Source organism: Lathamus discolor, chromosome 21 (assembly GCF_037157495.1).
Source record: "Lathamus discolor isolate bLatDis1 chromosome 21, bLatDis1.hap1, whole genome shotgun sequence".
Taxonomy (NCBI): Eukaryota; Metazoa; Chordata; class Aves; order Psittaciformes; family Psittacidae; genus Lathamus; species Lathamus discolor.
Window position 1 is genome coordinate 4,915,188 of NC_088904.1, and position 20,008 is coordinate 4,935,195.

General features: G+C 63.0%; 3 protein-coding genes and 1 long non-coding RNA gene across 10 annotated transcripts; 2 read left to right on the forward strand and 2 right to left on the reverse strand.

The window, feature by feature from the left end:
- Positions 1-1,986: 1,986 nt before the first annotated feature.
- Positions 1,987-4,608, reverse strand: LOC136024429 (uncharacterized). Its single transcript, XR_010616823.1, has 2 exons — positions 4,479-4,608; positions 1,987-4,312 (listed from the first exon to the last, which is right to left on the reverse strand). It is a non-coding gene; the product is annotated as an uncharacterized LOC136024429 (long non-coding RNA).
- Positions 4,609-7,462: 2,854 nt separating this feature from the next.
- Positions 7,463-9,911, forward strand: LOC136003396 (uncharacterized). Its single transcript, XM_065659018.1, has 5 exons — positions 7,463-7,771; positions 8,227-8,731; positions 8,851-8,983; positions 9,105-9,170; positions 9,331-9,911. Exons 1-5 carry the CDS (start codon positions 7,463-7,465, stop codon positions 9,338-9,340), a joined length of 1,023 nt encoding a protein of 340 aa, XP_065515090.1. The 3' UTR covers positions 9,341-9,911.
- A 1,894-nt stretch (positions 9,912-11,805) lies between these two features.
- Positions 11,806-14,389, forward strand: PLVAP (plasmalemma vesicle associated protein). Its single transcript, XM_065699992.1, has 6 exons — positions 11,806-12,293; positions 12,681-12,771; positions 12,968-13,557; positions 13,751-13,859; positions 13,950-14,028; positions 14,116-14,389. Exons 1-6 carry the CDS (start codon positions 11,916-11,918, stop codon positions 14,120-14,122), a joined length of 1,254 nt encoding a protein of 417 aa, XP_065556064.1. The 5' UTR covers positions 11,806-11,915; the 3' UTR covers positions 14,123-14,389.
- Positions 14,390-15,469: 1,080 nt separating this feature from the next.
- Positions 15,470-18,751, reverse strand: GTPBP3 (GTP binding protein 3, mitochondrial). 7 transcript variants are annotated; one of them, XM_065699663.1, is made up of 9 exons: positions 18,498-18,751; positions 17,759-17,994; positions 17,335-17,447; positions 17,025-17,227; positions 16,849-16,921; positions 16,621-16,764; positions 16,315-16,480; positions 15,916-16,194; positions 15,470-15,832 (listed from the first exon to the last, which is right to left on the reverse strand). In XM_065699663.1, the coding sequence occupies exons 1-9, from the start codon at positions 18,654-18,656 to the stop codon at positions 15,601-15,603; spliced, it is 1,605 nt and encodes a 534-aa protein (XP_065555735.1). In that variant the 5' UTR covers positions 18,657-18,751; the 3' UTR covers positions 15,470-15,600. The 7 variants fall into 7 exon arrangements, with proteins under 7 accessions (XP_065555735.1, XP_065555737.1, XP_065555739.1 ...); XM_065699665.1 differs by having other exon boundaries at positions 17,335-17,396; positions 18,498-18,750; XM_065699667.1 differs by having other exon boundaries at positions 16,621-16,921; positions 17,310-17,396; positions 18,498-18,570.
- Positions 18,752-20,008: the final 1,257 nt, after the last annotated feature.

The window sequence follows — 20,008 nt, forward strand, 5'->3', positions numbered from 1 at the left end:
AGGGCAAGGGGCAGGGGTCTGTCTGTCTGACATCAGCCCATCCATCCGCCCTAGCTTGTGGTCCTGGGTGCGTCTTCCAGCCCCCATCCCACACGTGGATCCCAGTGGATGCAGTAATGGAACAAGCTGAGTTTATGGGGCCAACCCCCCACTCCCAGCTCCGGGGACAACGTTTCCCTTTTACAACATGATTTGGCTGCACCGCGGCATTTTTTCACCCTTATACTGGATGCGGCCGCTCACGAGATCAAAGGGGAAAACGGGAAAGGATTGAGGGTGTGTTTGCCAAAGCAGCCACCAAATCCCTATCTTTGTCCCCATCCTGCCTGGATGGGAGCACACCGGACACTGGGACCTCATCGTGAGGCCCCCCCAGAGAACAGGGGTGCTGGGTCTGCCTGTCAGTGGGTGCTGCCTGTCCTTGTGCTGCCTGTCCCTGGGTGCTGCCTGTCCTTGGGTGCTGCCTGTCCGTGGGTGCTGGGTGTCACGGACCCCCTGCAGGGTTAGGCCGGTGGGTGCTGCTCCGTGGCCATGTGCTGGGGGCCGGGGGCAGTGCCAGCGGGCAGGATTGTTTTCCACCATCTGGTTGGCTCGGTGGGATGCAGCTGCACAGGCAGGGCGGGTGGAAGCGGCTCCTGCTGCTATTTATGGCATCGGGAAGAAAACTGGGGTGAAAAAAGACAAAAAGCAGCCACGCAAAGGGGCTGGTCAGACCCCCCCATTCGCAGCCCCTTATGCTCACAGCTGCTCCCTGCTCCAGCTCCCTGGGCCCCATCCCACTGACATAGAGCCAAGGGGGTGGCCAGGGGCTCCCCACAGTCCCATAGACGCAGAGAAGGAGCCAGGGGCACACAAGCAGGGATGTGCCAGGGTTGCGGGAGGTCCATGCTGGGTGTCCAGCCCAGCCCAGCATTCCCGAGGGCTGGAAACCCGCCCAAGGTCAGGGGATGGGCTGGGGGCTGCAGCCAAACCCCTCCTGCTTCTCCCCCATTTGGTGTGGGTCCAGCTCAGGGGCTGATCCTGTGGTCCCTGTCCCGGGGGTTCTGCACTCTCCAGCCCCAGGGACAAGGAGCTCCTTGGTCCTCACCTTGTCCCCAAATGCCCCCCTCACTGTTCAGACCCACACCGTGTGCTGCGGAGCATCCCTGGGTACCAAAGTACCTCCCTGGCCCCTCCTGGCTCCCAGGTGATGCTCGGCCCAGGCTGATTCCATGGCTGAGCTGCCCAGGCTGCAGCTGGGATGCTTTTGTCTCCCATTTTCCTAATCCTTAGCAGAAATCACCAGCATGTGGCTGTGCGAGACCCGCAGCAGCTCCAGAATGGGGGTACCCTGCGGGGGAGCCCAATGGAGACCCCACACCAGACCCCCATCTGCAGGATGGAGAACCCAGATAGGTTTCTGCAGCACAACAGCTGGGGGGGGCAAAGACCTGCTCTTTTTGTGCCTTCTCAGCCCCTGAGCTGTGGGGTCTCGGTGTGCAAGGTGTGGATGTAAAACCACTCTGCTCTGCTGGGTCCATCCAGCTCCGACGATGCCTGGGAAGCAGAGACAGGGAAGGAAACAGCTCCTGGATGACAGGACCTTGGGATGCAGGTGAAGGGGCACGGCAAGAACCAGCATCCATGCGGGATGTGTATCCCTGTGGTGATGAGAAAGGCAGGTGGAGCTCAGCTGCTTCTTGTTACCCCCGGCCCCTGGCCAAACGGGAATGGCAAAACAGCAGCTTCCATCCCACCCCGCCAGCAATTAGGGATGGCTGGAGCCCAACCTCCGTGTGCCGGAGCACCGGCATGTCCTGCAGTGCTGGCAAGGCCCCCACGGTGGGGATGGGGGTGCTGTTTGCCCCTAAAAGCATCCCCACCCTGGGATGCACCCCCCCAAACCTCATATTGAGCAGTGGGAATGGGATGCTGCTGCCCTGCGCCCCACAAGCACGTCCTGGTGCTGGCCGGGAACAAAACTTGGAAAGCACCTTGGGAAGCTGCTTGTGTTCTTTATCCTTTTTATTTTTGTTTTAAATAATGGAAAATCTAATGACAGAGCCTAAATTCAAATAATAAAAGCCAGCAGCTGAAAAGCCAACCTGAAATAGGAGAGAAACCCACGTTTCAGGCTGAACGGGAACAGACGCAGGCAAGGGATGAAAGGGAAAAGCAGAGACGCTGCAACTGTCCAGGACCCTCCTCCCTGCCCCACCATGGGGTGTGGAGCATTGCTGTGGTGGGATCTGCCCCCTGTGCCCCCCACAATGTGTCCCCAGGGGTCCCCTCCCCGCTGGCTTCACTCCTTTGCTTCACACCACACCCAGCGCTGCTGCTGCTCCAGGGGCCGCATCCTGCCCTGGGCTCCAGCCCCAGGGGGTGCAGAGGCATCTTCTCCATTCCCTGTCCTGAAGCGGAGCATCCCTTTGAATCCTGGATCAGAACACCCCTGGTGACCCCAACCAGAGCATCCCCATTGCCCAAACCAGAGCACCCTCAGGTACCCCAATAAGAGCATCCCCATGGACCCCAATAAGAGCATCCCCAGGGACCCCAACAAGAGCATCCCCTGGGACCCCAATAAGATCATCCCCAGGGACCCCAACAAGAGCATCCCCAGGGATCCCAACCAGAGCATCCACAGAGATCCCAGTAGGAGTATCCCCAATGACCCCAACCAGAGGATCCCCAGAGACCCCAACAGGAGCATCATCAGGGACCCAAACAGGAGCATCCCCAGGGATGCCAAATTGGAGCATCTCTGGGGACCCCAACCAGAGCATCCCATGCATCCAGCCACAGGGGGACATGGAGGGTGCCAGCTCTCTGTCTCTGTCACAATGGCCAGATCCAGCTCCCGAATTCCAGGCCGTCTGGCCAAGATGCGCTCCTCCACTCCCAGCGCTCCCTCCAGACAACCTGCCGGAGGAGGAGGGAAAAGAATCCCATCCTCAAACCTGGACAAGCTGGAAGCGAGAGACCCCAGCCCCTCCTGAAGACACTGTCTGGGGCATTGCTTCCTGTACCCTGGGAAAAGAGCTGTTGAAAGCTGGGATTTGAGGGAAGCAGTGCGGCTGACACTGGGGCTGACACTGGGGATGCCACGGGGATGGCTCCGGGGCTGCCTCAATGGTGCACATTCCTCTCCCAGTCGCTTTGTAGCTGTCCTGTGTGGTTTTGAGCGCCGCATCTCCCCATCGCGCTGTTCAACACGAGCTGCCTCTGGAAAAACAGCCATGCCCGCCTTTCCAGGCTATTTTTGAAGCCTTTGGCCTCGGCTCCTCTTCAGGCTCCAGCCCATAAATACCAATAACAACACATTTCAAGGCTTTCTGCTGACAGTCCCGGTGCTGCCAAAGCCTTTTCATTCTCCAGATGTTGGGAATCTGACTCAAAAACGCGAAGTTTGGTCAATATTTGGGCCGGGTTTGATTTCCAGCTTTTGCTTTTTCGATCACATGAAGCAGTGCAATAAAAGGCCTCAAAGTGGAGCAGCTATTTCTGGAGGCCGGAGCATCCCTAGGGATGGGCTTCCAGTGCCAGGGCGCTGTGCCGGGGGTGACAGGGAGGTGGCACCAGCCCATCCCTGTAGGTGCCACCTTGGCTTTGTTTGGATAGTTCGGACTTGGATGTGTTTGGGTGAGCAGCTCTGGTGTGACACAGGGGCAGCCAGGGCCAGCCCATTCCTGCATCCCACACTCTGTATCCCATATTGAGTGTCCCATATCCCATACCCCATATTCCCATACCCTGCAACCCATATCCCACATTCCACATCCCATCTATCTTATATTCTGCATCCCGTATGCATCCCATACCCCACATTCCACATCATATCCTCCATCCCATATCACATACCCAATATTCCCGTATCCCACATTCCACATCCTGTACTCCATATCCCACATTCCTTATCCCACATCCTATACCCCATATCCCACTTTCCATATCCCATACCCTATATTCTATATAACATATCCCATATCCTGCCCCTATATCCTACATCCCAAGTTCTATATCCTGCACCCCGTATTCCACACCCTGCATCTGACACCTCACACCCTACACCCGCACCCACCATCCACACTCTTTATCACCTCTCCCATACCCAAACACTGCATCCTGCATCCCGTGCTGCCCGTCTCCTCCCAGCCCCACACAGTGGTAGGGAAAGGAGCCGGGAATGTGCCTCTCCCTGTCTGTCCAAGCGCTCCGGGGTCCTTCAGGGCCGCGCTGGCCCTGCCAGTGTTGCCTTCCCTTGGGCGCTGTTTCTCTGCTAAGGAACGTCAGCAGGAAAAGCATTAAAAACACCAGGATTTTAGCCCAGGTCCTGGAAAAAAAAAAAGAGCGTTTCAGGTTTCTCCCCACCAGGCCCCGCTCCCGGCTTCCCAAAAACCAGCCCATGCAGTGACTGCAGCACAGCGCATCCCCAGGGATGCAGCCGGGGGCTCCCCACCCATTACCAATCCTCCTCCCCAGAACCGGTCCCTCCCTACCTGCAGCCAAGGAGTCTGGATGGGGACATCCCGGGAAGGCCCGGCCTGGGTTGGATGTCACAGGGCCAGAAGCCAGGGCCGGATACTGCCCATTGCCCACCCAGAGCCAGGGCAGGGAACGGGGCTGTGCTTCAGACTGGTACCACCCACCCCATCACCCCACCACCAGCCCCCCAGTACCCCAGGTCCCCCATTACCTGGTTACCCCACACTCCAGCCATACCCAAGGTAGCTCTGAGCCCAGGCATCCCAAACCGCACTTTATACCTTGGGTATCCCATAACCCCATTTACTCTGTACCCCTGGTACCCCATACCTTAGGTACCTCATACCCTAGGTACCCCATACCCCAGGTACCCCATACCCCTAATTCTCTATACCCAAGGTACTCCATAGCCATACCCCATTTCTCCATACCCCATGTACTCCATAACTTGGGTTCCCCATACCCCATTTCTCCATACCCCAGGTTCCCCATGCCCTGTGTACCATATCCCCTTATCCCCATTTCTCCATACCTTGGGTATCCCATAGCCTGGGTTCCCTGTACCCCCAATCCTCCATACCCCAGGTACCCCATACCCTGGGTATTGTGTACCCCTAATTCTTTATAGCCCAGGCAGCCAGTGCTCTGGGTACCCCATTTACACCCCCAACAACCCCCACACTCCCATTTACCAGAGGATGCTTGGCCCTGTCCCCCCCCTCCATGAGCACTGGCCCCACTGGCAGCTCCATGGAGTTTCACCCCCATGTGTGGCCCCCCAGCTCCCTGGCTCTCTCCCTGGGCATGCTGCCCAGTCCTGCATCCCACCTCTGTATCCTATATCCCATATTCCCATACCCCCATATTCCCGTACCCTGCACCCCATACCCCACAATTGACATTCCATATCCTATATCCTGCATCCCGTATTTGCCCCCGGCAGCATCTGCTTGTGCCAGAGCTGGCACAGGGGGGACTCAGCAGCCCAGCGGCCGTTCACCTCCCCCGGAACCACATGACTTCCTGGAAAATCCCGGTTTTGGGGAAGCGAAACTGCTCGATTTGGGGCAAAACTCCCACCTGCCTCCCAGCACCGAGGGCTTGTGTCTGGACGAAGGGTGGGATGAAGGACCTGTTGCCACCGAGGAAGCGACCTTGGAGGACGTACGTGGCCTTGGCCTTCGGGATGGCCGTCGTGGTGCTGGTGGCCGCTCTCCCCATCGCACTCTGGCCGCTGGCCATGGGCTCTGCCATGGTCGGGAACTGCTCTGCAAGGCTGGAGGACCTGGAGAAAGTTTTGGCCACCACCAACCAGTCCCTCGCCGAAGCCCATGGGCAGAGGGATGACTGCAAGAGGCAGCTGGTAGGTGCTGGGTGATGCTGGGGACCTGCAACCCTCCCGGTGCCCCCAAAGTGGGTGCGGTTGGGTGCTGTGAGGAGCCCTCAGCCCCTTCCCTTGTGCAGAGTCTGCTGCAGGGGAAAGCTTTGGAGCTGGAGGAGGCGCTTCACAATGTGAGCCGGCTGCAAGGTGGGGCCAGAGCAGGAAAAGGGGTGCTGGAGGGGTGGGAGCAGGCAACAGCCTCTGGGACACCCCGGTCCAGTGCCCTGAGACACCCTGATCCCATCCCCTGGGGCACCCTGATCCCATCCCCTGGAACACCCTGATCCCATCTCCTGGGGCACCCTGATCCCATCCCCTGGAACACCCTGATCCCATCTCCTGGGGCACCCTGATCCCATCTCCTGGAACACCCTGATCCCATCCCCTGGAACACCCTGATCCCATCTCCTGGGGCACCCTGATCCCATCTCCTGGAACACCCTGATCCCATCTCCTGGGGCACCCTGATCCCATCCCCTGGAACACCCTGATCCCATCTCCTGGGGCACCCTGCTCCCATCCCCTGGAACACCCTGATCCCATCTCCTGGGGCACCCTGATCCCATCCCCTGGAACACCCTGATCCCATCCCCTGGGGCACCCTGCTCCCATCCCCTGGGGCACCCTGATCCCATCCCCTGGAACACCCTGATCCCACCCTCTGGAACACCCTGATCCCATCCCCTGGAGCACCCTGTCCCCACTGCCTTCGCTCCCTGCAGGGGAGAACAGGGCTCTGCAGGCAGCGGTGGCACAGCAGCAGCAGCAGCTCGAGGACCTGCAGGGCAGCAGGTGAGCCCCACGTCCCCCTCGTCCCCCCCCAGCCCCACGCTCTGTCACCAACTGTCCCTGTGTGTGTCCACCCTCCAGGGACCAGCTCCAGCAGCAGAACCAGCGCCTGCAGCATCAGCTCCAGGCCATGAGGAGGCTGTACTCGGATGGGACCAGGCCCTCGGATGCATCCCTCGGCCTCCTGGTTCTCCTCCTCAGTAGGATGCTCCTCCTGTGAGGAACATGGACCCCACTGATTGTCCCATCTGCTCACCATGGAGTGATGGCCCTAGAGCCACTAAGGGCTGTGCCCAGGGTGAGGAGGGGACAGAGGCATGGCAGGGGTGTCCAGAGCTATTCTAGTTATAGAATCACAGAATCATAGAAGGGTTTGAGTTGGAAAGGACCTTAAAGCTCATCCAGTTCCAACCCTTTGCCATGGGCAGGGACTTAACTGACTTTTAACCAATTTCCAATAAACCACTGTGAAAATCCAGCGTTTTGTTGCTCCAGAACCTCTTGGGGAACCAAAGCCCCATCTCTGCTGCACTGGGGTCAAGAGGGTGCTGTAACAGCCCCTCAGCATCCCCAGCTGGACCCCAGCTGTGTCCCTACTCATCCCTGTGGCTGCGTCCCAGGGCTGGGCGCGGGGACAGAGCATCTTCCAGCACAAACAAGAGCTATTCTGGGCTGTGACCTGCGAGGAACCACAGCCCAAAGCGGTGCTTGGGGACAACAACCCACACCACAATTACAGCAACCCAGGGAGCGACCTGCCCCGGGGACACCGGCACAGCCGGGCAGGCACCGCTGCAGCGGGCGCACTGTCCCTGCTCCCCCTCTGGCATGGACCCCGCGGTGCCCAGAGCCACGCTGAAGGTGCTGGGGCTGTGCGCGGCGCTGCTGGTGCTGGTGGCGGCGGTGACGGTGGCTGTGGCGGTGATGGTGTGGCACTCCGAGGCGGTGGGCAAGCTGCGGGGCTGCCAGGAGCGGGCAGCCAACGAGAGCCGGGAGCTTGGGAATGCCGTGGCCGAGCTGGAGCGGGAGCGAGTGCGGCTGCAGCGGGCGCAGGATGCGCTGCGCAGGGAGCTCGCCCAGGCCCATGGGGACAGCAAGAAGCTCAATGGCAGCCTGGTGTCCTGCCGGGAGCGGGCGGTAGGTGCTGGTGGGGATGGGGACAGGAGGGTCCTCGGCCACCTGCATGCATGGGGTGAGCGGTGGAGGGGTGGAGAGGGGGGTGCTGGGCTCAAGAGAAGGGTGATGCTTCACCCCTTGGGAGGGATTTCACCCAGGCGCATGGGAAGCGCCAGCACTGATGGGGAGGATGGTGCCAGTTGGAAAGAAGAGCCAGGATAGAGAAGAGTCAGCCCTGGGATGAAGGACCAGCAGCACCCCAGGGTGTGCGGCCACATTCGTGCATGGGACACCCCAAGAGGGGAGCCCTGGTGGGTCGCAGTCCCTCAGCACAGCCCCAGCGCTGCCATACCCCTGCCCATGTGCCTGTGCCTGGTCTGGGGCAGCTATTCTGAGCTGTGGCCGAGCTGCTCCATGCATGTATAATTACCCCGTCCCAAGGAGCCAGTGCGGAGCTGCCATTCCTCTGCTCCCAGGTATTTTTAGCTGCAGCTCCAGCTGGGAAAGGGCCTGGCCCCAGCGCCGTGGCCACAGCCCGGAGGAAGAGCCGGGTCCCGCCGCCCTCCGGGTTCATCCGGCTGAACAATGGACCAGAGAGACTGGGAAAGTGCTCCCACTTCCCAGGGCTGGCGCCGGGCTGGGCACTTGCTCGGGGAGCCCTGTCCCCTCCCAGGGGTGCCATCCACGGGGACCTGGGTCTGTGTGCTCCAGCATCCTCCCCAGGCTCAGGCAGAGCCATCCCCACAGGGAAGAGGGATTTCCCCACATCCTCATCCCTACTCCTTCAACAAACATGGCTCCCAGGCCACCAGGAGCATGGGGACAGCCTGGGGACAAGGGGTGGCGGTGAGAAGGGGCAGGACACTGCCCACCCTTGTCCCCAGGCCAGGCTGGTGGCCAATGTGACAGCGCTGGAGGACGAGGTGCTGGCCCTGCAGTGGGAGCGGGATGAGCTGGCCCGTGGCAAAGCGGCTCTGGAAGGTGAGCAATGTCCCATGGGAACGGCGGGCACAGGTCCCCCATCACACACCCGTTGGGGACAACGGGTGTTCGGGGCTCGGGGTGCAGGGTCTGGGGTGACGGTGCCATCCCCATTGCAGGGGAGCTGGCGCGGGGCGAGGAGCAGGCGCTGGGGCTGCGGCAGCAGCTGGAGCAGGCGATGGAGCAGCAGCGAGCGCTGCGGGCACGCAGGGAGCGCTGCGAGGCCCAGCACAGAGACCTCGAGGCCACCCTGTAAGGTCCCTGTCCCCCAGCACGGGCTGGGGACCTCCGCGCGTCCCATCACCCCGAACCAGCCTGACCCATGGGGACCATGGGCAGGGGCACCCCTTCACATGGCTCCACGTCCCTGCAGGAGGGACTACGCGGCCCAGGTGGATGCTCTGCAGCGGCAGGCGAGGAACCGAGGGACCAGGCGCAGGTGCCCCCCACCCCGGTATACCTGCATGGCTTGGGGGGAGGACACAGTGCGGGGTGGGGGGGGATTCACCCACTGTGATGTGCCAACGTCAGCAGTGTCCCCGGGGGAGCAGCACCTGAGGTGTGCAGGGACTCACTTACTGCCCTCCCCTCTCTTGCAGGAAGGGCTGAAGTGCCGCAGCCCCCAGACCCCGTCTCTGATGGGGGTTTGGGGCTGGGCCCCCCCTGCCCGCTGAGCCAATCATTGCAAGTCTCACAGCGCCCTTTAGCACTGGGACCCAGCAGCCGCTCAGCCCTGGCCACTTCTGACCAGCACCAGCGCATCCAGATGAAGGGGAGTGGTGGTCACTGTGTGTCCTGACACCACCGTGTGTCCTGATCCAGCCATCTCTCCTGATCCAGCTGCCTGTCGTGATCCTGCCATGTGTCACGATGATCCCACTGTGCCCCAAAGCCACCATGTCCTGATCCAGCTGCCTGTCGTGAAGCTGTTGTGTGTCCTGATCCCACCATATCCCAATGCCGCCACATCCTGATCCTGTTGTGTGTCCCAATGCCACCACCGCAGCAGGACCGGAGCACGGGATCACACAGCTTTTTGGGCAGAGCTTTAGCGCAACCACTGACTCCTTGGAGTCGCTTTCATCAGCTCCAGGGTTTAACGCCACATTCCCAGTGCATTCCAGAAACTGGGAAGACTGGGCAGCGGTTTGGGCAATAAAGGCTGCTCTGCTCCCTGAGATGCTCCCTCCCCAGCCCTGCTCAAGCACCACACACCCCCCAGGGCTTTAACTGGGCTCTGCCGCCACTGGCGCTACAAGGGACCCCAGCGTCACACTGGGGGGCCCTGCCAGTGACACGGAGGTGGGAAGGGGGGACCAGCGGCTGCTGCTGTTTTGCAGCCGCTTCCCAGGATCTTTGATCCGCTTTGAAGAAAGTTTCCAGGAAAGTTGCCGATTTTCCTGCTGCCGCCGCCGCCACAATATCCTATGCAGAGGGCAGGCAGGCTGAACACAGGCATCTGGCCTCCTCCTGCTTCTCTTCCCGTGGGACATCACCCCTGTGCCCCCTGGCTTTCCAGGGAAGGGCTGCAGAGCCTACAATTGAGGGACCAGCCCCATTCCCGCACCCTGAATCTGGCAGTGCCGAAGAACCTCAGCCCGGCAGTGATGTGGGATGGGGAGGACAAGCAAGCGCAGCCATTCCCATCATTTCCAATGGGAAGGGTTAATTATAATGGGGAACTAATTGGAAAATGGGGCAGAGGGAGGGTCTGCAGCACTGGGGGAGTGTGGGTGCCGATGGGGGTCACTGGTGAGCCCAGGAGGCTTGGGACTCCTTGGAATGCTGCTGGAGCATCCAACTGGCTGCGGTGCCGGGGGTCCGGCCGAGCCCCGGCAGCGGGACCAGGGGGGCCAGGGGTGACTCACCGTTATTTGCAGCTCAGGAAGGAAACGGCGGTAGCGGTGAATGGATCCAGGCCTGACACCATCCCGGCCATCGCAGACACTTCCCGGTCCCCAGGGAGCGCCGTGCAGCCGGGAGGCAGGAAGCAGTGAGCGGCTCGGGGTCAGCGTCGGCACAGCCCTGGCGAGGCATCCTGCCGAGCGGGGGGGGGGGCGTCCGGGCACATCCCAGAGCCCCCTCGGCGTGGGCACAGGCTGGAAATGCCCATGGCTGGGACCCCACCATGGTCCAGCTCAACCCAGACCCCCCATCTGCAGTCGCGGGTGCTGAGGGTTGGACAGGCAACACCCCCTCCCCCCCCCCGCCCTGGTGCTGCCTGCGCCCACTGCCACCCCTTTTCCCTGCATCGAGGACACCCCCTCAATGTCCCCAGCCTGTCCTCAAGCCAGCCCGCACCTGCAGGCTCTCCCCTCAGCTTAGTGTGGGCACCCCAGGTTTGGAAGAGGACAGGGGAGACAGCGCCAGCCCTGTGGCTCTTTCCGTTCATGCTTAGCTGGGCTAAGCCACCATGGCAGCAATGGGGGTTTATCCTCACATGGGGCCAGGGCCTCCAGTGCTCCACATGGAGCTTGGCTGGGCTTCCTCAGGAGACTGGACATCTGGGTCTGGATTTGCCCCTTGCTCCCCTCCATCAGCTGCTCTGCCTGGCAGAGATGTCCCTGCGCAGGGACCAGGACCAGGAGCAGCTCCCCAGGCCCCGCAGCTGGATGGTGGCTCTACAGCGAGACAGCACCCATTGGTGCCGCTGCCACAGGCTCCCACCCCAGCCCAGGGCCACCCTATCGGCAATCCAGGGCCTGGCCCCATCCTTCCCCTGCCCACAAGTTACTGTGAGGCACAGGAGAGGACACAGAGCATCAGCCCCTGTGTGCCACCAACCCGGTGGTGACCCATGTGCCACCGTCCACCACAAGGACACAGCACCGGGACCAACCCAGCACAGGATCCTCCTCCATCACCCCCCCCAAGCAAGTGCTGGCAGCCGCATCCCACCCTGCCTGCCCTGGGGACTCATCCCAGGGCATCCTGGCCACGCTGGGGGCTATTCTGGGATAAGAACTGGTCCCTGCCCGTTAGCAACTGCAACAATTGTCCTCTCACAAACAGAAGCTGCATCGTGATAACGCGGCTGGTTGGGAGCATCCGGAGAGGCAGGAAGGAGCCCGGCAGAAGGAAATATTCTCTGGAGCAATATAAACACGGTGTCGGGAGAACGCTCCGCCCTGGCTTGGCAAAAAAGGGGCTGCCCCGGGCTTGGGGTGAGCAGAGCACCGGTGGGATGGAGAAGAGCAGTTACCCCACAGCCAAGTTTGGTCTGGAGGCCAAGGAAGTGATGCCCAAGCGGGACTGTGGGTTTTACGTGAAGTACATCTTCCTCTTCACTTCCCTCATTCAGTTCCTCATCATCCTGGGGCTGGTGCTGTTCATGGTGTATGGCAACGCGCAGGCAGGCACCGACACGCACCTCCGGCTGCTGGAGGAGCAGCTGCAGGATCGCTACAGCAAGATCATTGCCCTTGGTGAAAGGAACATCAACCTGACCCGCACGCTCAACGCCACCCTCAAGGAGAAGCAGAGCCTGCAGACCCTCTCCCAGAAGGTGCAACGGGAGCTGGAGAAGTGCAACAGCTCCCAGACTCCCAACCCCATCCCCAAGGTAAGCGCACATCCCTGGGGAGGGATGGCAAAGCCCCCTGTTGGGTACCAGGAGCAGAGAGCCACCCATGGGTATTGCAAGGACCCACAAGCTGCAAGCCCCACAAGCTTCAGCAGGGATGGATGACAGGGTGCTGGGGGCAGAGCCTCTGGTGATGCAGAATTGCTCCCCACAAGTTCCCAGGGTGGATCTCAGCCGCTGCTCTACGGGGTTCCAATCTTGAAACCCTCCTCACCCTCATCCTGCACCTTATCCTCTTTCTTCTCTTCCTCATCCTCCCTGGCCGCAGCAGCCCCCAGAGCTCTCAGCAGTGCCTGGGGAGAGGGAGGCACTGGGGGGTTGGGGGATATGTTTTAACCCACCCTCCTCTTCCTCACCCTTCTTCAGCTGCAAGAGATGATGAAGATCATCTTCTACCAGAAGACGAAGCTGGACGAGTGCCATATGACCATCGGCCTCATCAACGCCAGCTGCAGTAGTAAGGACCCCCCTTACTCTGGGCACCCCCTTCCCAACACCCTGGGTACTCCCTGCACCCCTCAGGGTCCCACTGCAGGCTGTGCAGGTGGGGCTGCAGGATGACAGCACCCATGGGTGTTCCCCCAAGGTGTGGGGTGGGATTGGGGGGGGGGAGGAGAACCACACACCCCAACCCCACACATCCCCCTGTACAGCCGATAAGGTGCTGCTGCGGAGCCAACTGGACCAGGCAGCCCAGGCCAAGAAGGAGCAGGAGGAAAACTGCCGCAAAGAGGGGGCTTTGTTGAGTAAAGCCACGGCGGAGCAGGAGAGCTGCCAACAGGAGCTGCGCAGCAGCCAGAGCCTCCTCGAGTCCACCCGGCACAGCCTGGGGCTGTACAAGCAGGAGTGCAGCACCCTGAGGTCAGACGTCAGCTACTCCTTCCAGCGCATCAAGGAGATGCTCAGCCCCTACAGCTGCACTGCAGTCCACGACCAGCTCAACTGGCTGACCCAGCGCACCGAGAGGCTCTTCCTCTGGCAGCAGGACCGGGACACCAAGTATGTGGGGAAGAGTGTGTGCGAGGCGAGCCTGAGCCAGTGTCAGCAGAACTGCTCCAGGGAGAAGCAGGAGCTGGAGAAGCGGCTGCAGAGCAGCGAGAAGCAGGTCAAGGGAGGCCAGGAGGAGAAGAAGAAGCTGCTGGCGGAGAAGGAGCAGCTCGGCAAGGAGCTGGAGGAGAAGAGCAAAGCGGCTGCGCAGGCTTGGTACTTCAAGGACCAGCTCAGCATCTGCATGGGCTCCAAGGTGAGGGAGATGCTGGGGAGATCCCCAGCACCCGGGGATCTTTGTTGTGTGTGCCCACCTTTCTCCCCGCACAGCCGCAGTTGTGTCCTTGCAGGCAAGGACAAGAGGTTGCAGCACCCTCAGGTCCCCTTCACTCCAGGGTGCTGTGGCAGCAGGGACATCACTGACAGCCTCCATCCGCTCTCCTCCACAGATGGACACCTTCTTTGACATCACAGGCTCTCGGGTGCGGCCGGGACCCTTCGCCAGCACAAGCACCCTTGTGGATGCTCTGCGGAACCAGGGCATCTTTGGGAATATGGGTGAGTTGTGGGGGGGAAGCGCTGCGGGACCCTGCAGGACCCCCTCCCTCCTGGCACCCAGCCCGGCTCAGGGCTGCTCCATCCCACCAGGCAAGATCAACGCGGAGGAGATCCAGCGCTCGGTGCAGAAGATAATGGAGCAGTACACATCCACCCTCAAGATCCCCAGGTGAGGGGGGCTGGCGCGGGACCTCACTGGACTGGGGGGATACCAGAGGGGGAGCAGCACCAGGGTCTGATCCTGCCCTCTCCGCAGTGGCTAACAGCGGAGCAGCACATGGATTACAGCAGCGAGGGGCTCCGGGACCAGCCCAGGCAGCGCTTCCCACAGCACAGATGGCAAATCGTGGCCAGGAGTGAGCAGGAAGCCCTTGGCCATCCCAACCCCAGTGCAGCGGGAGCCAGGGCCACCCTTCCCTGTCTCTTTCCCTGTATCCCTGCGCTCATCCCCTCCCACATGCTCACCTCCCCCCTGCATGTACTTGGCAGCTGTAAATACAGCCGGCCCTGAGCACTGACACTGCTCGCCACATGAGTGTCTGGATGCCTGTGAGCGGGATACAGAGGCCATGGCCAGGATGGGGAGTGGGAACATCCCGTCCCGGCTTCACATTCTCCTTGGGGGCGGGAAGCGTGCAAGGCCGAGCGAGCGGGAAGCTCTTGGCAGCCTCATCCTGCCACGGAGCCCCCTCGGTCCCCCAGGCCACTCCGGGGCCGTGATACATCTCCGCCTGCCACTCGCTGATTTACGGCCATGCTTCCCCGCTCCTTCCTGTTGAAAGAGCCTTTCCTGCCGGCCCGCCTGCCCGCACGCCATCCCCTGCCAGCACGCACAGCTCCCACCGTGGCCCATTCCCATCTCCATCCCCACCCAGCGCCCCCAGCTCACATTCGGGTCCCCAAAGTCCCACATGGATCCCCCAAACCGGATCTATCCTGGGATACAGGCAGCAACGTGCTCCTGCTCTGTTCCACTGCCCAAGGATGGGGACAGCACCAGATACCCCCATCCATGCCCACCCCTGGGTGGGAATTGGGGTGATGGAGGGGTGCCCCCCATGTCCCAGCTACTGGGGGACCAGCTCGCTGCCAGAGCAGCTCCTGGAGCTCCGCTACAAATAAACTTGTAGCACCAGGCACTTGCGCAGCTTGGGAGCCCCAGAGGAGGGGTGGGAGAGCAGGGGGACCCCACGGAGCACCCCATCTTTGGGGATGCAGAGCCCAAAGCTACCACTTGGGTGCAAGAGCTGGGGGGACCCCACAGCTCCCTGGGCTGGAGCTGAACTCAGAGGGCTCCCAGATTCCTTCGCTAATTCCCAGGCCTGGGGGGGTACTTGGGGTGCAGGGAAGGACCCCACCAAGATGCCAAGTCCCACATTTGCCATGCCATGGGATGCCCCAGGGGGGGAAGCCCGAGGTGGCTTTTCCCTTCCAGCCACTCCAGCTCCTTGTTTATCCTCCTGGCCAGGAAACGAGGCCTCTCCCAGTGTTTTTTTCCATGTCTGGGGCTCGGGACACACTCCCCCCAGTCAGGAAAACACCACAGCCCGGCATGGGAACGCCGAGCTCTGCAGCCACCAGGGACAAGGGATGGGGAAGGATGCCAGAGACACAAAAGGCACCATGGTTTAATGCCAGCATGGAGCCACGAGCTCCTCTGCACTCAACAGAGCACAGGTCCTCAGCACTGGCGGTCCCACAGCTGGCAGCACCGCAGTGAGGGACCCCCGCATTGTGCCCATCACTTGCCAACACAGAAGTCCCTGAAGATGATATCGAGGACGTCCTCAGTGCTCACGTGCCCGGTGATGCTGCCGAGGTGCCGCCGCGCCAGCCGCAGCTGCTCAGCCGCCAGCCCCAGGTCGCTCCGGCTCTCCTGGCCGTACCGCGCCAGCGCCGCGATGCACTGCCGCAGGTGGAGGCTGTGCCGGCTCTGTGTCAGGCTGGGCGAGCCCGAGAGGGGGTCTCCACACCTTGGGCAGAGGGATAAAGGGATTGGAGCACTCACTGGAGCCGGGTGGGGTGGGGGGTCCCCCCATGTACCCCCCGCACTCACAGCCGCGCCAGCTCCCGCGCCAGCAGCGCCAGGAGGTGGTCGAGCCCCTCGCCCGTCTTGCAGGAGAGGAAGGTGACAGGGGGCAGGGGGTGTCCCTGGGTGCAGGCAGCACGCAGGGCCCCCCCGTTTCCCTCCAGGAGGTCGGCCTTGTTGAGCACCAGGATGCAGGGGGTGGTGGGGGGCGGCTGCAGGAGCCCCAGCGCAGCCCCCAGCCCCACCGGCTCGGTGGGCACTGCCGCAGCGTCCAGCACAGCCAGCACCAAGTCTGCTTCCTGCAGCCTGAGAGGGGGACACAGACAAGGTAGAGCAAGGGGCCACATCCTGCCCCCTCAGAGCCACCCACCAGCCCCTGTGGTTGGGTTTGGTGGGTAAGCCCAGCCCAGACGCCCCCATCCTCACCGGTCCCGTGCACGGCTGACCCCCTCCTGCTCGACGGGGTCGGTGGCATCGCGGAGCCCAGCTGTGTCGCTCAGCACCAGCGGGTAACCACCAACGTTCAGGGCCACCTCCACCACATCCCGTGTTGTCCCTGCCACCGGTGACACGATGGCTGCTGGACGCTGGCCTGGGGACACACACAGAACACGATGAAGGGCTCAGGGGATGATACCAAGGAAACCCCCCCCAGGCACCCCCTGGAATAGGGGACCACTGGTGGCTGCTGTCCCCACGGAGGGGGACCCTCGCTGCCCACGCCCCACTCACACAGCAGGTTGAGCAGGCTGCTCTTGCCCACGTTGGGGGGGCCGGCAATGACAGCGCGGACGCCCCCCCGCAGCAGCTCCCCACGGCGCCCATCCTGGAGGTGGGAACCAATCTCCTGCTCCAGGGCCCGCACGGTGGCATCCACTGCAGGGAGAGACCAGGAACCACGTTGAGAAGAACACGGATGGGGTGTCCCAGCCCCCGCCTCGTTCCCCTGTGACTCCTCACCTTGGGACAAGACCTCTTCCTCCACGTTGTCATCCTCACTGAAGTCAATGTAGGCTTCAAGGTGGGCAAGAGCCTGCGGAGCAGGGAAGAGGTCGCTCCGTGGGGACAGCCCAGCGCCGTGTCCCCACGGCAGGATGCAGGCGGGCGGATCAGAGCCCACACCCCAACACCTTTACCTGGGTGAGGGTGTTGCTCCAGCACTGGTAGAGCCGGCCCAGCTCCCCCTCCATCTGCCTCAGCGCCTGCCGCCGCTGCGCCTCAGTCTCGGCATGGATCAGGTCCCCCAACCCCTCGGCCGCCGTCAGGTCCAGCTTGCCACGCCGGAACGCTCGGCGCGTGAACTCCCCGGGCTCGGCAGGACGCAGCCCGGGCAGGCTCCCTGCCGGCCCCACGGTGAGCCCAGAGCTGGGGTCATCCCCCCGAGGGGACAGCAGGGAAAGGACGGACGGGGGGAGCCTCACCCAGCGCCCGCAGCACCCCGCTCACCACCGCCGGCCCGCCGTGCACATGCAGCTCGGCACAGTCCTCCCCAGTGAAGCTCTGGGGTCCTGCAGAGCCGGGATGATGCTTGGGTGGGCTCTGGTGCACCCCATCCCCTCCTGTACCATGGCATGCTTTGACCTCACAGGCGATTTTGGGGGGACTCCAGGGAGACACCACCCCCCCCCCCCAGTAACCAGCTGTGCTGGAGCGATATAGGATTGGTGCAAAGGGGTCACCAGGACCATCCCCACTGGCATCTGCATTCAGCCCTCTACATGGTGCTGGGGAAACTAAAAGGGGCTGAGCCCTGACAGTGCTGGGCACCGAAACCCCCACCAGGCACCAAGCCCCCTCTGCTGAGCCCTAAGACCCCTCAGTGCGCACCGAGCCCCCCTCTCCAAGCCCCGCGCCGTGATGCTCAGCCCACCTTGGAACCAGACGACGAGGCCACGGTCGAGAGGCTCCCCGGTGGCGGGGTCGCGGATGCGCCGCAGGGCCAGGACGCGGGGCGGGGGCAGCGCGGGGCGGCCGGTGAGGCTCTGCAGGGCCCCGCGGCTGCCGGGGCCGCTGGTCCGGATCACGGCCACCCCGCACCGGCCGTGCCCGGAGGACACGGCGAAGATGGTGTCCCCCCACGCCGCGGAGCAGAGGCGCTGCGCACACCTGGGACAGGGCAGGCAGCACGGAGAAGGGGTGCAGGGCTGGGGGGCACCCCATCCACACAGATGTGTGTGGATCCTATGGGACAGAGGGGGTGCGGGGATACCCGACCACACCGTGCACATTCACCCCCGCCCAAGACCCCTCCTTGTGCCCCCCACAGACCCAAGGGGGCTCCCACCGGACCCTGAGCGCAAACCCTTCCCTCTGCCCCCCCCAGAAGCCAGGGGTGCAGGTTGCAAACCACCGTGCCCGGGACAGGCAGCGGAATGCAGGGGTGCAGCCCCCCTCTCCCCCCACAGCTCGTCCTGAAGGTGCAGCCCCCGCCGTGCACCCCCACCCCTCTGTTTTGGGGTGCATCCCCCCAAGGGCACTGGGGGCACCCCCGCTTTCCCTGTGCACCCCCTCTAGAAGGAGACACCCCCACTGCCCGTGTCCCCCCCTCCCAGGCGCTACCGGGCTCCCTGCACCCCTCTTGGAGGCCCCCCACCCCCGGCTGCCCCAACCTGCGCAGCGCCATGGGGCCCGACCGCGCTGCCTGCCCCCCGCGGTGCCTTCAGCGCCGGCTCCTCTCCCCGCCCATCTGCGTGCGTCGATTGGTCAGCGAGATACCAGGGGCGGGCTCTATGGCGGATCCCGGTTTTGATTGGTCCGCGGGCAGCCATGACACCGCGCCGTCTGAAGCTATGCAGGAGCCATCGCTTCCGCCCGGGCGCGGCGGTTCCTGCCCGTTCCCTCCTGTTCCCGGCCCGTTCCTCCCCGTTTCCTCCAGTTCCTGCGCGTTCCCTGCCCGTTCTCTCCCTTTTCCTCCCGTTCCCTGCCTGTCCCAGCCGGGCTGCAAACCCCGCTCTCTCCCCGCCCCCCCGGGTGTTGCCCTCGAGCAGTACAGACCATTGGGGTGCAGCGCCCCCCCCGCGGGGTCCCCCCGTTATTGCGGTGCTGCTGTGCGGGCGAGGGCCCGGGCGGGAGCCACAAGCTCGGGACCCCCGGCTGAACCCTCAAATAACCCGCAGCGCCCTGAGGTGGGGGTCCCCGTATCCAGAGGGGGGGCAGAACCACCCATGCCCCGTCCCTTTCCTACCCCCTGCTCTGCACCCACTGTGGTCCCCGTCCCCTTTGCCCTCAGGAGCACTTGGGCTCTTTGGGACCCTCCTGTTTCGGGGGCCCTCACGCTGGGCAATCCCCCCCCCCGCAGCTCCACACCCAGCCAAGCTCTTCTCTTGGGACCCCCCCCCCCCCCTCCACGTATCCCTGGATCTCACCCGGCAGCGGGAGCTGGGGCTGACCCTGGGATGTGGGATGTGGGTCCCCACAAACCACCCTCCGCCGTGTGCACCCGCGGCGAGGGGGCCGCAGCCGCCCGCTGCTCCGTGAACCATAGAAATGTTCTCCAAGCAGCATCATGCGAGATTCTTACTCCCCATCCTGCTTCCCATCCCTGCCAAAGGATGCGGGACCCCATCCCTGTCTCCATCCCATCCTGCTCAGGACACACAGCCTTGGGGGGGGGGGCGGGGGGGGGGGGGTGAGGCAGCCAGCCGGTGCACAGGGGTTGGGGTACGAGCAGCCATGACAATGGGGTTCCCCCTACTCTGGGGGAGCCTTTTCCTGTGGTCCCCCAAATATCGGCTCAGCTTGCAGCGGTTTTTGGCTGCTGGGGCCGGGGAGGGCTGTGGGCGGCAACGGTGGCGGCGTGGGGGCACACCGGGGACGGCCATGCAGACAAAGGCGCTGGAGCAGGGAGGAGCGAGCAGCAGCATGGCCGGGATGCTGGCAGGGATGCAGGCGGAGATGCTGGAATCCCGGTGATGCCGGATGCCTCCTCCTCTGCTAAATCCTACAGACACCCCCAAACCTCCCCCAGATTCCCTCCGCCCTGCGGGTCAGGGATGAGGGATGGGAGCACAGAGCACCAGCAGGGAGCGGGCCCAGCTCTGGGACTGCGGGGGTCTCTTGAGGGGCTTTGGGGCACTCGGGTGCCCCCCCACACACACACACCAAGGCTCCAGAGCAGGCC

Bases quoted from the DNA above. Each gene is read 5' to 3' on its own strand.
- LOC136003396 (XM_065659018.1), top strand. From the start codon at position 7,463: ATGGACCCCGCGGTGCCCAGAGCCACGCTGAAGGTGCTGGGGCTGTGC. The intron at 7,772-8,226 runs GTAGGTGCTGGT...CTCTGCTCCCAG, and splicing joins TGTCCTGCCGGGAGCGGGCG to GTATTTTTAGCTGCAGCTCC. The intron at 8,984-9,104 runs GTAAGGTCCCTG...ACGTCCCTGCAG, and splicing joins AGAGACCTCGAGGCCACCCT to GAGGGACTACGCGGCCCAGG.
- PLVAP (XM_065699992.1), top strand. From the start codon at position 11,916: ATGGAGAAGAGCAGTTACCCCACAGCCAAGTTTGGTCTGGAGGCCAAG. The intron at 12,772-12,967 runs GTAAGGACCCCC...CCCCCTGTACAG, and splicing joins CATCAACGCCAGCTGCAGTA to CCGATAAGGTGCTGCTGCGG. The intron at 13,860-13,949 runs GTGAGTTGTGGG...CCATCCCACCAG, and splicing joins GGGCATCTTTGGGAATATGG to GCAAGATCAACGCGGAGGAG.
- GTPBP3 (XM_065699662.1), bottom strand. From the start codon at position 18,116: ATGTGCACGGTGTGGTCGGGTATCCCCGCACCCCCTCTGTCCCATAGG. The intron at 17,228-17,309 runs GTGAGGCTCCCC...TGGGGCCGGCAG, and splicing joins CGGGGTGCTGCGGGCGCTGG to GGAGCCTGCCCGGGCTGCGT. The intron at 16,922-17,024 runs GTAAAGGTGTTG...CCTGCTCCGCAG, and splicing joins GGAGCAACACCCTCACCCAG to GCTCTTGCCCACCTTGAAGC.